General features: G+C 34.3%; 1 protein-coding gene across 26 annotated transcripts in view; it reads left to right on the plus strand.

Annotated features, from left to right (window-relative positions):
• The window catches only part of LOC108970191 (calcium-activated potassium channel slowpoke), a 136,797-nt gene that overhangs the window by 28,718 nt on the left and 88,845 nt on the right, over positions 1 to 19,234 (plus strand). For all 26 annotated transcript variants that reach the window (XM_018935413.1, XM_018935409.1, XM_018935426.1 and 23 more), the window contains exons 3-6: positions 13,960 to 14,118; positions 15,296 to 15,407; positions 15,981 to 16,132; positions 18,923 to 19,090. In XM_018935413.1, the coding sequence (XP_018790958.1) occupies positions 13,960 to 14,118; positions 15,296 to 15,407; positions 15,981 to 16,132; positions 18,923 to 19,090 (591 nt within the window). The remainder of the gene's footprint in view (positions 1 to 13,959; positions 14,119 to 15,295; positions 15,408 to 15,980; positions 16,133 to 18,922; positions 19,091 to 19,234) is intronic.

Raw genomic sequence — 19,234 nt, forward strand, 5'->3', positions numbered from 1 at the left:
TTGCGCTTTTGCGCTATGTGTAATTGTGCCACTCGAATTCCTTGGCTTCACTATAACTCATACGACTTGCAACTGCACTCAAGAACTTCCATTTCGAAACGGATGCCAATTGGAACACACGTCAACTTGTAAGGGCTGGCACTTTGTAAGCACTGCCATATATAGCATGTGTCAGCAAAAGTGCCAAAGAGTTGCTGCATCAGCAATAAAAGTTGCTAAAGAATAATAAAGAATCTTCTTAGCGTGCTATACATTTGCTACACTTCCGAGTTCTTCGAATGGCATATTTGGCGTAAGGCAAAAGAGAAAATCCACTTATAATTGTTTGGCAGCAATCCAAAGCAATTGATACTGCCAAAGCTGAGGGCTATGGACTGTGTATGCTGTGGGCGTGCGATACAATAGGGTATTAGCTATAATGCTATATAAAATTATAAAACATATACATGCATATATCCAAATATATGTTTGTAGGGGTATTCGTAAAAATAGTAACACTATCGTACGTGCAAAAGTGTCACATGCAGTGTGTAAATTAATATATAAATCTAAAGTGTTCACATAAATTATTTTCAGATCTGTTGTTCTGTTAATTTTAATTATATTCGAACAAGTTAAATCAACTCATGTTCAATTCTCAAACACATCTTCTCAGCATTGTTATGACTTTTTTTTATTGGATTTTCGATGAATATCAGCAAAAACTATGTCACGTTTTGGCTTTATTTTTAGATGCAATGATGGCCTGTTAATTTAACTTTGTAAATCTTGGTTAAATTATTTAAATTTATTAATACTATTCTAATTTCGTTAAACTGATGATGATTACATATTTTATTTATTTCTGAAATATTTAAATAGAATATTTTGCACAGTGTGTAACTTTAATATACTATACTAGACCGATGTGAGTAATTTCTCGGGGCCTTAGATAATAATCTGAGCTCATTAAAAGTGCGTTCAGGGTTGGTTAAAAAGTGTCTAACGCCGCTATCAATAGCACCAAGTGTCTTTGAGATAAGACTGGTATGGGTACCAGGCCATAGTCTAATCGCAGGAAATTGTAAAGCTGATGAACTGGAAAAGGAAGACACCTTAGAACCGCTATCGGTAGAATGGGTGAGGATCGATGCTCCCATATCCCATTGTGTTCTAGCACTAGATAGCTGGGCTGTGCTGAAGCTTGGTCAGCACTAGACCACCATCGGTTACAAAAATCTTTTGGCTAGAGATTGAGATAAAGATCTAGTGATCTCTTTGCTCTCAGTAATGCTAACCGCTACCTAGTTGTGGACTTTTATTATGCTGTAAGGCTGGGAATCTTACCAAGACCCGGCTACAAAAACTGTAAAAAAGAAAACGAATTGGAAACAACTCAACATATCTTTCTTGACTGTCTCACGTTTGGGAGGTAAATACTTAACATTTGGGAACGCATACCTTCAGACATCCAACCGAACTGGTGGGAATGGGAAGTTCTGCTAATTTATAAGTTCGAACACGGGAGGTTGGCTTCACAAGTCATTTATCCTAAGCTAGATAATAATCTCTGCTAAATTTCCTGAAGCTATTTCGATCAGTTTGTCAGCTGATAAGACAACTGAACAGTTCCTTGGTGAGAAAAGTGCAAATTCCAGAAAACACTCAAAGTTGGAGTGTTTTCTTCCATCCGAACAACATGATGTAGTCAACGAAACCACTGTCTCTTGATTTTTGAATTATGTCAATGACGTCGTATATGTCTTCCAGGTCATTGACAAATATGACAAAGCTAAAGGCAACTCCTTTTCATACCGTCAAAAGTAGCATTGAAATCGACGAATAGGTGATGTGTGTTAATGATCTTTTCATGGGTCTTTTCCAAGATTAGGCGTGACCTTCCAGATATGACTCAAGCAGCTCACGAAATACGGTCTTGGACCAGGTATCCTTTGAGTAGTTAAAAAACATCCGTTTGAAGGAGAGCTAATGTGAGAAAGCGAAAAATCCCTCCCTACGGCTGTGTGATGGGTCACGTAAAAATCAATGAAGAAGTAGAATTTATGTGAGTAATTACTCAAACAGACCGATTTTTTTCAAAGATTGAGTTTTTGCAAGCTAGCCACTAGTACTAAATTTGGGTGACTTAATTCCTCGATTATGTATGTTATAAAAATATCTACGAATTATTATTGATACATTTCCGTGCGACAATCTAAATCTACCACATTTTCCCGGCGACTTGTTACTCACTTGCAGCCTTCAGCGTTTGAATATACGCCAAGCGCCCATAAATCTTGGTTTTCTCCATTGTGTGCGTTTATGGAATATCTAAGTCTATATATAAATATATTAGCATAGTATTGCTGGTATTTGAAATTACTTGCACATTCATTTGCATTGTTTACAAGACATTTTCGCATTTGGCCTACTTACCGAAATTCCAGGAAGGTATTATTACCACTTCAATTGTTGCATGCTTCCGCTTTATTTCAATTATGGCAATATATAGCGTAGCAATTCGCATAAATAACACATTTTCACTTTCATAAACACATGCATATCTCACGCTTGTTTTAATTTTTTTATATTTTTTTTGTCATGCCAGCAGTCCTCGCTTGGCACGCGCCGTTGCAATTTTATGGCATTTACTTTTGCACCTTCAGTTGCTGCATTTCACTGGCTCACTTCCTCTACTCACCATTCCCTGCACTTCATTCTATTATATTTACTGGCACTCCACTGCAGTGAGTACGTTTCGCCACAGCCTACTGACAGACGCTAAAGGAGACAGAAATGCACTTGCGACAATTAAATTCACAACTGGTAAACGTGTGTGCGTGTGTTCCGCATGTGTGTATGTGTGCGTATGTGCAATGAGCTTGGCTTTGTGTTAGTGTGCTTATTGAAATGCGGTGTACGTGAGTGGGTTAATAAAGCGTACAAATAAATGTTTATTGCCATTTTGCCTGTCGTCTACATCGACTACCACGTGCCCAGACCCCACCCACTTTATGGCCCACTATAAAAACTTGCCTTTTGCTTATTGCCAACAATGGCTCAAATGACTGAAATATAAGTAAATGTAAGATCTTAATTACAGAAAAGCATTAATGCACGGAAGGAAATAACTACTTGCTCTCCCTCTCTCTTTCTCTCATTTTTGCCATTTTTATTTCAATTTGTTAATTGCTATAGAATTTTATCTTCGTATAATAAAAATGAAATAAATACATAAGTTTTCGCATTGAAGGACTCATAGTGTATAAGTGTTGTAGCGTGCAACGGAATTTATGACCATCTTAATTAAGAGGGAGATTTGGGCAGGCAGATAGACGAATTCTTGACATTAAATTATCATAAAAATCAAATAAAGTAGAGAAGAATAGTCGCCAGTTTCTTAAATTTAAGTGTTTGGGTGCGGAAAAGTCTAACACTTATTTACTTATTCAATAGTGATAAGAGTAAATATGGATTCTTTTTTTTTCAAGTTGATTCAACTTTCAAGGAAAGGGCAGTTTCTTAAGAGGGCAATAAAAGAATACATGCTCAGAGTCTTCGAAGCACTCTGAACACGGCGGACAATTCGAACTAATGTAGTGCTGGAAGCTTCTAAAGGTGGAAATCCAGGTTCCCAAATTGTTTATCTGTCCACGAATGGATGTCCGGTATTAGGCTGTGGGTCCACCGCCCTTTGACCCTCTCTTCTCTTTTGGCTCCTATAGACGGCTCTGATAACTTGAACCATTGACGTATCCCGTTTATGCGCACATTGCATTTGCTCCAGTGGTCATTTAGGGTTTTAGCCGCTGCTACTACAATAAGGTCGTCTGCGTATGCAATTAATTTAACTGCTTTGGGTTGGTGTCATCATACATTAAGCTTCAGTTAAGGTGCCTAGAACCGAGCCTTACGGTGCTCCACTCGAAATAGAATAGCTCTTGATGCCTTCATCAGTTTCGAGTTGTCTGTTTTCAAAATAATTGTTAAGTGCGTTAACGGGGGACCTCTTTTTCTTAAAGCCATATTGTCTTTCTGGTACTCCGCTTTCGTAAATTTTGCAAATTGTGTCCAACGTGCACAGAGGTCGATATGATGAAGGTTCTTCAGGAGGCTTTTTTGGATTAGGAAGTAGAATATCCCTTTTTTTGAATATGCATTGCACATTTTTCTGAATAGTTTTGGTTTCAAACTTACTGCTTCCTTCAATCCTCTGCTTGGTATGATATCTAATACAAGTGATGTTTTGGAAATAAAGTTTCGACGACATTCCTCATAAAAGAAGCACTTTTGCGTGGTTGTGTCTTATTTGTGGATTTTGACATACCGGTTTTGTATGCTGTTCCCCAAGCGTATTCGTTTGTTTCCTCACATAGTTTTTCAGAACAATTCTTTTTACTGCGTCCAATGGCTGATTTCTTCTGACTTTTAGATATTTTTCTGAGATTACTTTCATTTTCTGAACATCTACATACAACGTGTAGATGGAGTCGAACTGCACTGCAGAACTTTCTGAGCAAAGATATTTGTTCATTGTACCAATACACTATCCAACGGTTGTTTCGGTGAACAGTTATATGAGCAATTATATAAATGCCTTAAGAATTTTGTGTTGCTCATACGACATGGTGTCCTCTCTACGACAACATATTACAACGTTTTTAATTGAAAAATCAATTAGAAACTAAAATCTGAAAAAAAATTTTCGTTCAAATATTTTCATTTATATTTCTCCTAACTTTGTTTTATAACATTTTATGCAAATTTCTTCCCGGACGTGTACCCAACTAATTTCGTTCCCACTTAAGTATGAATATATGCATCCACACATACATATACCCGCAATCGCTCTTTATGAGCTGATTTTCGTGCTTCATTATTATTTATGTAGGTATATAAACCATACTATATTAGATACATATCTATGTACCTGCTCATGTGTATATACTTGTATGTATGCATATGCAGAGCTTCAGGTTCAGAAATCTTCAACAGTGCTAAAGGTGAAATGAATGTGATATTACTTCCGCGTGGGAATAAGTTCAAACGTTTTGTTAGCAATTTGTTTGTTGGCCATTTGGTTGGCTTTATGTCCGCTACTTATTGCTACAAAAACAAATATACTTCGTCATTATTATGTGCGTATAAAAGTAGTGAGCTCATAAATGTTGAGTGATCAAATGAATGCAGACGTATGTGTGTTGCTTTTGCAATGTTTATTTTCGACTTTGAAATATTACAAATTTATTAGCCACAAAATTATTGCCTTTAAAGTATTTGTAATAGAAAGACGTGTGAAATGCACTTTGTGGAAATGTGGCAGCAAAAGTAATTTTGCATGTGATAATTGATTTAATTTCTGGCCATCAATTTAATAGGTGCGAATTTATTAGCCTCTTGGGAAAATACTATAATATTTGAGTTTTCTTGTTACATATTTTCTAATTAGATATATCATACTTTTAGCTGAATATCTTTTTAATGGAAAATCTCTGTATGCCTTACCTTCGAAATGGATAATGATAATACAGTTAAGTTGGAATTATTTTTTGTGGTTGCCACTTTCTTATAATTTTTTATCAAAAAATGTGTAAACAAAGTTATAATATTGGTACAAAGAATATTTTTAAAAAGGCCTTTAATAGAAAATTGTATAGAGCAGAGTACATTAGTATCAAAATAGAGATATTGTCCGTACAATGACCTACCGTCGAAAAAAACCTTAAAAATTGGGCACTAAAATTTGGCAGCGTTTGTAAAAAATTTAAAATAGAATTATTTATGAAATTTTTGTCGTCTTTAGTCTCTCAAAATTTGATTTTTTTATATTTGCGTGGGTTGTTTTACAACTAGCAAAAGAAATGGAAATATCGCGCATGCTGGAAGATCATTTTGATTCATAAAAATCGCCGGTTCAAAACCGATTATTACATTATTTCAACAATACACGATTTTGTAGAAAAAAGTCAACCTTCTCTGATGTTATTTCTTCATTCAAAAACAGTTTTATAGTGTTCGGATCATTTGTCTTAATTAATTCAAGCAAATTAGAATAAAGCTATTTGGAGAATATTTTTTCAAGCTGCTTGAAGTTAGCGAATACATTTTAGAAAGCTAAAAGAATATAATAAATCTTGTTTAAGATAACCGCTTCTCTGGTGGTAATTAAATACTGAAAATTGAGCATTAAATTTAGAAGAAATTTTCTGGGAACTATATATTTAAGAAGCATGTACAATCTGATGAAGTCTATGCCCTATATTACAATTTTTCAACAGGGTCATCTGTAAATTATTGATGAAATAAGAAATATTTCATTCTAATTTTATTTATATTTAATATCTCAAGTCTTTATATACAATTTTTCAAAATATCTTAAATAATTAAATATATTTTATGACAAAAAAGTAACCGCAGATTGTAGATAAAACGCAAAATATATAATTATTCAACAACATTTATTTTGTCGCCTTCAAAGTAATCCCCACCAGACAAAATACACTTATGCCAAAGAAAGTCCTCGAAACACTTTTAATAAGCAATTTTTGGGATGACCTTCAGCTATTTCAGCGAATTTTGTTTCATCTCTAAGACCGACTGAAAACGGATTTCACGGAGCGGAAATTTCAGTTTGGGGAACAAGAAAAAATCACACGGAGGCAAATCTGATGAGTGCAATGGTTGATCGATGGTATTCATTGCGTTTTTGGCTTTAAATTCGGTCACAATCGTACTCTTTTGAGCAATAACGCTTTTCATACCCAAAATATCCACCAAAATCATCCGAACGGACTCGCGAGGGATGTCGAGCTCTCTTACCATCTCTCTTACATTTGCCTGACGATTTTCGGAAACAATAAACATAACTGTTCTAGTATTTTCATCAGTTAAAGAGGTCTTCTTGGAAAGCTTTGAACCACTCGTAGGGTTGTGTTTTTGATAAAACAGAATCACTTTAACCCTTTTTCAACATTCGCAACGATCCCGCAAACAAAAATTTAGTTAGAAATGCAAAGTTGAAGACGAGTTCTTTGTTCGATATTTCTATCCATAGCAAAAACAGCTGCTGTAAACAAACTGTTTAACAGATCATGCTTATATTTGGCATAGTAATTAAGTATAGTCCTAACCACTTGTCAAAATATATCTTTTTCAAATACCATTTACATGGGGAAAAGATAATTTCCGGGTGCCTTTTTGTCACAATTTATAATTGAAATTCAAAGAGAACATTTTCCTGATGGTAGCATATCTGTGAATCCAAAAGGGTTTGAATCGGGTTAATTTCTTCATTTAATATAAAGATTTACAATTTTTCGGTTAACTTTATACCGCATATATCTGCAAATATGTGAATTATTTTAACAAAATTTAAATAGCGTGTTTTTCTAATAGCGGTGCATTTTTGTGCTTATAATGAATGAATTCGCCCTAGACCCCATGTAACTAACAAACCTTATGTACCTGAAAGTATTACCCCGGCTTTAACCCTTGCAAGTTGCAAGTGTGCGGTTGTACCCGAACTTAGCTCTTCCTTACTTGTTTATATATAAAATTAATAATTTCATACTCCTAAAATAATCAATAATAAACTTTAAGCGGCTCTACATGGAAAAAATTAATACTTATGTTTGCTTCAGAACTATTTTATTTCTAAACAATATTTCACTTCCTCTAAAACTAAAACACTGAAAGATTTTCAAAATTCAAAAACAATTTTGACGCAATTTAATAATTGTGACGTGCTGCACAATTAATATTTTAATTTTCAGCACTGCGCTTAGTGAAACGTACGTGTCAATAATCGATGGAATAATATACCAATTCCAATAAAGTATACAAATAATATGCCAAAGTAGAATAAAATGAACTTTTATTTACATTGCTTTAATAAGTTCGACAATAAAGCATTTCGCCGCCAATATACTGGCGTTATTAAGCAAAAAAGAAACAGAGGGCATGTCAATCAAATTTCGTAACAATTTATACTTGTATATGAGCTTATGTATGTACACTGGTGCCTGCTTTATTTTTCTAATTATACACCATTATAAATTAGGGTATTTGCAAAGGAAAATAGCAACAAAAGCATCTAACAAATTAATAGCCAATAATAATAACGACAACAAAAAGAAGAAGTCAACGCAATTTTAAAACGTCACGCACCCACCCAACGCCACAACAGAACACAAGCACAGCTCCCATAGCTCCTGCATATATATGTGCATATAAATGAATATAATAAGAATATAATGTTTGGCGCTTTGTTCACTACCAATTGCCAATCGCTGCGGTCCCCCCAACTGCGTGGGGCACTTGCTTGCCACTCTTATTAGCTGGGGAGCCATGCCACGACTCGGCCAAAGTGTGTGCAGAAATATCCAATGGATTTGTATATTTTGATCTCAGCGATAATTTATTAGCTATTTGCTGTGATGATTTGTTTACTGTGCGGGTTGATATTTACTCTATTGTGTTTTGTTGTTGTTGGCAGTTCATTGTTATTTTCCGGCATCGGCAAGTGCCGCTTGATTAGCGGCAATTCATCACTTATATATTTGCTCTTTATTTGGTCTAATGACTGGGCAATTTGAGTTCATTTTTTAGTTTTTGTTTTTTAGAATGTTAATTCACAATTTTAATTGAGCTGAAAGTGACTGTTAATAGTTCCGATTAGCTATTTGATAACAATGGGCAAGAGAGAGGTAATTGACCTAAACAAACAGGGAAAGTAATGGTATAAAATAGTATTAAAATTCATAAAACATTTTTTATAAACATAATTTTATGTCGAAAATTCTCACATTACTTAGTTGGGGATCACTATCAACTAAATATTCTAGGCCGTAGACCTCGCAGTCTTGGAATTCCACAACGTGATGTCTATTGCGTTAGGTCCTAGGTCCTAGGAATTCCTTTACATATAAGAGAATAATGTTTTGAACTAAATTTATACGAAAAGGTATAATTTGACGATTGGGGACTAAAAACATGCATTAAGATGATAAAAAAAAAATGTATTAAAAATATCTACGCTTTTGAGTCTTTCTTCAATTCGATTATCTGGAACGTAAGTCCTACATTTGGCAGTATTATGTTAGACAATGATTGCGTTGCAGCCAAATGATTTCATAATAAGAGAGACTTGGGACATAAATTCGAGTTTGCTGTTTTTCAATAAATTTTGTACAAATTTCCATAAAAAAATATTCGTTTAAATCGCCTTAATCAGCACTTGTTGATACATAATTTTTAAATTTGAATGTATACCTTACAATCGCTTAAAATTACTTATATTATAGCCACTCTTAGACCAGTTTTGGACCTTTTCGATACTCGTACCAGATGGAGTTCAGTTACTAGTTCCATGAAGAGTAATCATCCTTTAAGATGCCTTTAAAATAAACTCTAACTTGAAAAGCTGCCTAATGAATAGCTGCGGACAACAATCCCCGCACCAACTTCATCGTCCATTTTCGAGCCATCAGTATAGATGTTTAGAGTGTTGCGTGTAGCACATAATAAACTGTTAAATCGAATTTTCGAAACAATTCATTGACAGTTGTTCATAAACTCATAACCTTAACCTTAACTCGAGTTTGTGGTGTAATGTGATACCACTATGAAAATCGACATAAAAACAACCATCCGCCAAATGATTTTTTAAAATGACGCAAAATTCTCAGGCCTGGCTGGATAAAGCTTGAGCATAAATCATGGTTCTTGGTAGCGATATAGGTCATGATCAGTTTTTTTTTAATCTTTTTTTGTATCATCTTTATGGATTTCTTTAAGCAAAAATCTTTACTTACCTTCAACACACAGGAAATATATGTATGTATATAACAAATAAATGTTGTACTTATATTAATTATACACTGAACAGTATGTATTAAATTTGCCGGGTTTAAAAAAACCAGAAAGAATACGTTCTCCAACTCCGCTTGTAACACAACCCTCTTCAAACTCAAGTAACAAATATAATATGTACCTTATAAACGTAAGCAACTATCTCCCGCTCTATTTCTATGACCGTGATGTCTAGCTACTTGCATTTTCCGTTTCGTTTCTGTTTTTTTTTTTTGTTTTCATTGCTCATGGTTTAACTCCAGCCAGCACAAAAGTAATTAGCTATCACAGCGGCCATTTACGAATATTGCATGAAAATCGATTTGCTTGTTTTTTTTCTGGGTTTCGCTTACTTTCATTTTATTGGCTAACCTTAACCCAAGAACAAAAGGGACGAACAAGTATTTATGTGTACGATTACGTCGGTGATGGTGGAACACCAAATTTGCATGTCAAAAGTCAGATCAGCGATGACCTTGCAAGTTTATGCGCAACGTGCGCCAAAATACCACTCGGATTACCAACAAAAAGTAATATTCTTAGCAAAAATTACATGCCAAAAACACGAATATATGCATGTGCATATACATATGTACATATGTATTTATTGGAGGAACGTCTGTTTATGCGTTCAGCCAATTATTTGCGACCGCACACTAAACTTGATAGTGACGGCAGTAGTGTTGTTTAAGTTTTAATTATAATACTCCAGTATAAAATACGTTTAGGAAGTGGTCGGAATTTTTTATTTTTTTTGTTGTAGTTGATTTGATTTCATATACTTGTCGTTTAAATAGCTTTATTACGGAGACCATTTTCCATACTCTCAGCGATAATTCAAGACAGCTGTCTCACTGAGCTTTAACCAGATATAGGTCATACTTTTTTCTACTTGAAATATCTTAAGTGAGACTACAAGCATTTGATAAAACTCAAGCGATCAGAATCGAAATTTATATAAAACCCAAAGTGAATTCCAATTGTCCGCTGGGATGCATTTATCTGCGGGCATCAACATATATGCCGCAGACAAATTACTGTAAAACCATCATGCTCATGCATTTACTTAACTATTTTTCGCCGCAAGCCGTGCTTTTTTGGCAGCGTTACTGCAAATATAAACGTGTATTGTATTATATCACATACTCATATATATATATATATATATATATATATATTTACACACACACGATTGCATAGCGGTGAAATGCATACATTACATGTGTTGCAAGTTCAGCCAAGTGCTGCTGGCGGCCGAGAGTAACCGCAAGTTCAGAATAAATATTGGTCTAAAGCACACACGCACACACTCATGCCAAGAAAGCAGTAAAAATATTGTTGCAAAGAGTCGCGTAAAGCACAGTGGCACAGCTGCATATTTATATGCAGGCATAGACATACAAGGTCAGCAGCGCGATTGTCGAATTTTACTCGGTCATATACTATATGTTATTGCGTAATTTACATATATTCAACTCTTATTATATTGTGTGTAGATGTGTGTGGGTTTCAAAACGAAGATATGCGTATGTGTATCTGATCCTTTATAGCTAATCGGCTCAGGCCAACTCCGTTGCCTGAAAATCGGTAGGACAAGGAGGTGTCCTTGTCGCGTGTCTGAATTTCGTATAAAACTTGTTCGGCAATGAATTATTGTTAATATTATCTACAGGACTTAAAGTACAATCGAAAGAACAACTTTAAAATATCAAAAATAATCAATTAAAAAAATGTTTCTAGAAATATTTTCAAGTTAAAACCCAATTTTTAAAGGAAACTAAAAATTTACAATTAATGCATTGATTTCTTTGAGATACGTTATAAAATTCGCTTGGATAGCAATACAGCAAGCGAGACATTTAAGACAGATCGATTTGTTACCTCTGTTGCCAAACTCGAAGAAAATAGTTCAAATAACATAATGCTATGAAGAATGGAAAAGAAATAGTCTCCAGACAAGCCAAGAGAAGGCGAATAATCATTCCTTTTATCGATGATACTTAATATATCAAAGTTTTATATAATTTCACCAAATTGTTTAACAAAAAAAACTGTTAACGTCGATTGCTCATAAGCTATAATACCCCCCCCCCCCCCCAGGAAATAGCATAACGACGTCAAACCGCACGACCGAGGCGTCCAATTGACGGGGCCATTTCTTGAGAAAACATGTTTAAACCGTACGAGTATATTATTGCTATAGGGGTCCGATATAGGCATTCCAACAAATGAAGAGTTTTTTTGGTGTGAAAAGGACTAGTGGATCCATCTTCAATTTTTTCTAAAGGGCAGAGAAACGAAAATATTATTATTCAATTATTATGCCAATTATTCTTACATTTTCAAAAAATATTATAAAACCTTTTTTCAGTTATGAAATAGGAAAAAAAACAGTCATTTCAAAATACCTCACGAGAAGTAAGAGCGTTAAGTTACTTTTCCACTTCAGCTAAAAGCAGAAAAATAGTCAAGAACTCACACACCAACAAAGTGCACAAATATTTTACAGTTATTCAGCGTACTACAGTACTGACGCCGAAATGTATGCTACAGTAGAAAATTGAATCTCTCACCACATATTCATACAAATATCATTCACGTCCAAAATTGTCGTGTCTCACGCCAATGACCACCCACCACTTAAATACAAAAAACAAAAAATGCCAACTGTGCGTAAAAAAGCAAAAAAATAAAATAATAATAAAAAGAAAAGAAATGCGAATAGCAAAATTAATGGAATAAAAAGTAACCAATTGAACTGCAGCACGAGGTGATTGCCACATTTCATGGCAGACCTAGCGCAGGGGCGTGCAGAGGCGGAAATGTGGGCTCATCCGCGGCAGCAGAGACGAATGGGTCACACTGTGTGCCTCGTAAATCAATTGTGCCACATACTCATTATACATACACATCCGTACAAAGATATATTTTTATTGGTCACATTTATAGCGGCGAGTATGTGTGTGTGCATTTGTGCGCCTGTCTGTATGCTATGTGAGTGAGCAATAAAAAGTGAATTTCTCACGCTCATTGCCTCTGTGACATCCGATAAACAAGGCAAATTGGCACAGATTTCATCATCAGTGCGACTCATCGGCCGTCCACCTGCCTCGCGGTCGACTGCACACTCATGCACTTGCACCTCTTGCCCTTGCGAAAATTCCTCAGAGCGACCAACAAGGCTGGAATATACGCGCCGAGTACTTTGTTGACTTGGTCCACCTTTGCCATCCGTTTAATCGTGGCGGACGACGGAAAAGTGGCAATTTTGTAATCTAGCATCAGCTGCAATGAAGCGCTGCCGCCAGTTCCTCTCTCTTTTGGACGCCCATTTACTAGCGTGTGAGTGTGTATGTATGTTTGTGCATGATTTAGCACAATAGCAGTTGCATGGAGGTGTTCCAAATCTGTGCACTTCTGCCACGATACCTTCGAGTGTGGCATAAATGAAAATATTGACACATTTTTAAATTTATGGTATCACTTGCGTAAGCCTATGTGTGTGTGTATGTGTGCTTTGTACATATTTAGTAAGCACTTCATTCAGGTGGGACTGAAGTGCACTTGTTCGATGACTTAAGCGTTACACTCGTAGATATTATGCAAATGGGTTGGATTATCGTCGGACTTTAAGTTTAAAATTTCGCTGGAATTTTCGTTTTAATATATTATTAAATGAAAGAAATTATTTTAAACGATTTATTATGGTGATGCACCAATTTCTTTAATCAAGATTTAAGTTCACAAAAACAAATTTTCAATTTCGGAAAAAAATCTGAAATGTGATGTAACAGTTTTGTGAACTGATCAAAGCACCAACTTTGACAGGTCAAAAAACGCCAAAATGTACATTATACTTTGTGAATATATAAATTATTAAAAACCTTTTCCCAATCGAGATATAGTTATTTTTAAATTTCTACTGTCGATAAGTCAGTAGATTTAGCAAAATGTATAAATTTGTTTAAGATCTTGCTTTAGATGTCATATAATATTATGATTCACCCCTCTGATTGACCTAATGTTGTATTTACTATATATTAATAACATAAAAATTATTTTAATTACATTAATACATACTATATTCAACATTTATTAATTCTCTTCTATCACACCCTACTTTATTTTCAGGTCGTGCTTGTATTTATACTCAGCATTGCATCACTCATTATTTACTTCGTGGATGCATCTAGCGAAGAAGTCGAAAGATGTCAAAAATGGAGTAATAACATTACTCAACAAATCGATCTCGCATTCAATATATTTTTTATGGTTTACTTTTTTATACGAGTAAGTTTCTTCTGTTCTTATGCAATTTCATTAATCTTATGTTCTCGCATCCCCCACCTACCTGTTTATAAGTTTGGTCTTAATACTTTTGCGTACTTGACCATTCAGGAAAAAATTTGGTCTGACCGAATTAGTATTTTACAAAACAATTATTTTATTATATATCGTCAACCAACAAAGTTTTTTTTTTTAAATGAATGAATATTTGTCTATATAATTTGGTTTCACAAAATTTCTTAAAGAAACGTTTCTATAAGAAAATATAATTGCATTTTTTTAAGAATCAATAAATTCATAATTATCAAATGGTAGTTAAATAATTTAAAACGAAAGCGAGTTATACAATTGGTATTCCTGCCCGTATAGCCGCCCAGTAAAGTCAATCTTCTTTGAATATTTTGGACTTTCCAGAGATTCATACATTATATAGTGTAAGTAAATTTGGTTGGCTTTGGCACTATTTTTGAGACAGTAAGTCTCTTAAAATGCTTTATTTTAAATACCTTCGATTATTTGGTATTTAAAAATGAACATACTCGTTATTCGCCCAATTCTGTGAACATTTTGGACTTTAAACAGTAATATAATTACAGTATGCACTCAAGCTTAATTTTGTCACGGATTTTTATGAACGTTACTTTATTTTTGAATGAATAATCTTAAAAAATCTAAAGTTCATTTAAAACATTATGTGAGAAAAAAGCAAAAAAAAATTTAATTTATTGAACCTTACATTAATTTTACTGCAGTAAACTGCATACCATCTGATGAAATATTACTCGGACTGAACAAAACAAAAAAGTTTGTACCAATGTAAAACAAGGAATAGTCCGGATCAAATTTGATCAGATATCATCAAAGTATATTTTGCTCATGTTGTTCAACAGAAAAACGCTGAGAAAGTTTCATAATATTTTTTTAGCAAGAATGCCACTTTTTTCATAAGAATAATAATTAGGTATTTCTCAATTCTTTCAATACCGGCGTCAAACAAGCAAATATAACCAAAGCAACATCTACAACCAAATAACTTCGTACCGTAACTTTTTGCTCAAAAACTCTTAAAAATCTTATAATTTGCTCACCATCCGTCTTTCCTCTCTATTTATATCACTTATTTTAATTATTTTCCATCGATTTTCTATTTAAACTTTCTGTATTTTCTTTGCATTTACAGTTCATAGCGGCGTCCGATAAACTTTGGTTTATGTTAGAAATGTACAGTTTTGTAGATTATTTTACAATACCCCCGTCCTTTGTATCAATATATTTAGATCGGACATGGATCGGTAAGCAATATTTGCACAAATACATTGGCAACAAATAAAATAATTAATAAATTCTAAATTTCAAGCAAAAATAAAAAACGAAATGTATATATGTATGTAATTTTAATTACTTTTCCTTTTCTACTTCATGCATATGCCACACAAAACGCACACAACTGCGCGCAAAAACCAAACAAAAACAACAACAACAACAACATCTGTAAACTACCACACCAACAAACATACGCACACCAACACACGCATGCACCTGTCTCTTATACACATCTAGATGTGTATAAGAGACAGTGCATATGCCACACAAAACGCACACAACTGCGCGCAAAAACCAAACAAAAACAACAACAACAACAACATCTGTAAACTACCACACCAACAAACATACGCACACCAACACACGCATGCACACATACACACACCCACACATACAAACGCACCGCACACCTGTATGTGTTGGCTGTGATCGAAATGGCTGCATGCAATGGATTTTACTCTAAAACCAATCAAAAACAACAACAACGTATTACAAATTGGCCACGCGAAATGGGTTGTTGCAATGCTACTACGCGCACGCAGGTCTCCGATTTCTTCGAGCGTTACGCCTCATGACTGTACCGGATATTTTACAATATTTAAACGTTCTAAAAACATCGAGCTCGATACGCTTGGCTCAACTAGTATCAATTTTTATATCTGTATGGTTAACAGCAGCGGGCATAATACATCTGGTATGTATGGACACACAAACAAACCTATATATATATTTATGTCTATGTATCTCTATAGCTATTGTAGCATCTGTGTACTCGTCACTATGCTAATTATTATTTGCCTGGTATTTCATCCATGGTTTTCCTCCAACCATTTGTACTATCGACATTTCTGTAAAAATCCTCATCTTCATTATTGTTTGCATTTTCACACTCTCTTATATATTTTTTTAATAACCAAATGGCCATCAAACGCTTTGAGCAGCAGCCCATTAGAGCCAGAGAAATTTACGTATGTGTGGCAGCGCGTCAGTGGCTGCGCCTGGTGTGCAGCTGCCGACCGCACTGTTAAAGGCGCTGTTCATTGTGTTGACGGTCATCGAAAAGAAGGTAAAAAAGAAGAAACAAAATATGTACGTTTATGCATAAAAACTGCAATAAATAGTCCAATAGTATAATTCGTCGAAGCTGTGGTGGTGTGCCGCACGCTGGACGCTTGGCTGCAAAGTCGGCCGGTGTTTTGGAGTTAGTTCTGTAAGGGGAACACAGCGCGGTTTACACCACTACAACAGCATTTTTGCACATTGCCGCATGCGTGTGCCTATGTTTCTAAATCACTTAGCTACACGTAATACACAGTAATGACACGCAAATACATGCAATACGTAATTAAAAGTAAAAAAAAAAAAAAAATTGTAAAATTTTTATTTTTATTAGCGCGTAATTGAATTGCAGCATCACTAATTAGCATTGGTAGTTGAATATATATATCAATATGATAATTATCAAAATTTAGTTGAAACAGTTAAAATGTATATGGTTTGGTATTACGGATAGCAACTTGGCTTATAGTTTGAATGTTTCATATATGAAGCAACATTTGCTTTAGTTTTAAAGAAGTCACTAGTAAGTCGGGAAGAATGTAGTATTTTGTGAGTTTCCTCAAAAAAAATTTTGTTCAATAATTAAATAAAAAATTTACAAAATTTACTTTAATAACCGATGATTCATTTTGAAACATTGGGCTTCTCTTAACTCCATAGTCGAACTCTAGGAGTGCCTCCGAGAAAATGTGTCTGGCGCAGAAAATGAATTTTCTGCTTAAAATTATCCCAAATCGGAAAACAAAAATAATTTATCGTAAACATATCATAAAATCATATATCTGAAACAAATTGTCGGATCAAGTTCAAATTTCCGAGAATATTTTCAAATATTTCATTTGATATGCAATTAAATACTTTTTTTTTAATGTAAAAGTTGCTACTATAACCAGTTAAAACACTGTTCCCAGTACCATAAAGAACGTATGTATTGATGAAAGGTAAACTTAAAATGGAACTAGAGACCTTAACTATTTAAAATATAGTATTTTACAAGACTACGGAGAATACCATATTTCTATAATTCAAAAAGATATAAGAATCATCGCTTTAGAGCATTTCGATAAATAATTCGCTTTGGCGATGACAAAATCAATGATTGTATATAGCCCATAAATCTTATAACTCACAAGAAAACCAGTTCTTTAAATCAATGCAATATCCTTTCAGTTTAATCTCAATAAAATTACGCTTTAATCGTTCTCACCCATACAATGGGTTTAAATTTGATACATTACTTGAAGTCGGGGTTGCTCTTTATACATAGGAACTCTGTCCTAACAAATAATGAATACCACGACCTGAAAGTTAATTTACTACTACTTATGAGCAAAAACTTGTTAGGCTTTCTATGGCGTCCCTCTCTAAGTAATCCCCCATAGCACTACACTACCATTGTAGTAAATTTTTTTCCAATCCTAGAAATAGTTGTTATAGTCAATTTCTGATATAGATTCACGTTCTGGACGTGGTCGTCGTCAAAACGACCCTCTTTGAATAATTTGTACCAATCAAAAACACTCGCTAACGACAAACAATTATCGCCTTTTCAACATTCTGGACGTTTCCCCACCAGATATTTGATTTCTCATTCAAAATTTACTTCTTTGCTGAATAACTTCACTCAGATATCACTGACAGTCGTAACAATCCAGAAGAAAAATTCCGACGAATTACGAAATTTTAATCCAAACATCTTGCTATTTTTTGCAAACAGTACTTTGTTCTTTCAGAAAAAAAGTCCCCTGTTCTTTCTGGTGCATTTCCAAAATTAAAAGAGCCAACCAAAGTTTTTGCATATCAGTGTTGGGTAGAAAAGGAAATCAAACTCTTTTGTTAGTATCGGTGTATGAGATAACGGATTTCGATCCTTCGATTTTGAACTATTTCAAATGATCGCTGTATGTGGATTCATGAGTACTAAAAACGCAGACAGTCATTTGGACCACGAGTAATAAATTTTCGTTCGATGCTATCAATTATCGATGGAGTATTAGCTTATAGAATTTATAATGTTAGCTCGATATTGCGACTTTTCAAACAAACGAATCTTTCCAGTATGTAATACATACAAGTATACAGTACATTGTATTACAAAAAGTTTAATAGATTTTCGGTGATATTCCCAATAGTTCAGATCTGAATATGAACAGACTTAGCACAACGAGCAACAGTCCGTAGATTGTAAAATAAATAGCATAATAGAATAAGCTGCTCAGTATAGTCAGGGGCTTGGAGTAACCTGTTTTTTTTTTTTTTGTAATTGTAGTGCATTTGAATGTAGCTTGGTTGCCATCCGTAATGTATTGGCCAATAAGTGTATTTGCGTTTACAATGTATCTACAATGTTATGATTTTACGTTTCTATTTTTTTTTTGTTTTCGTGTTTTCTTCAATTGCATTGCTGCATTTATTTAAAATTTAGCTGGAGAACTCTGGCGATCCGCTGGATTTTAATAATGCTCATCGATTATCCTATTGGACCTGTGTCTATTTCCTAATTGTGACCATGTCAACGGTAGGATATGGTGACGTTTACTGTGAGACTGTATTGGGAAGAACCTTCCTTGTGTTCTTTCTACTCGTCGGCTTGGTAAGTTGTCATTTACATAAACACACATATACAAATACATTGTGCGAATTTATTGGAACGAATTGAAACCTAAAAAAAATTATGAAAAAAATATAACAAAAAAATTTTTTAAAAAGTGTTTACAAAAAAAAAAAAAAAAAAAAA

Source organism: Bactrocera latifrons, unplaced genomic scaffold (genome assembly GCF_001853355.1).
Source record: "Bactrocera latifrons isolate USDA-ARS-PBARC rearing strain unplaced genomic scaffold, ASM185335v1 scaffold_29, whole genome shotgun sequence".
In the NCBI taxonomy this organism is placed as follows: Eukaryota; Metazoa; Arthropoda; class Insecta; order Diptera; family Tephritidae; genus Bactrocera; species Bactrocera latifrons.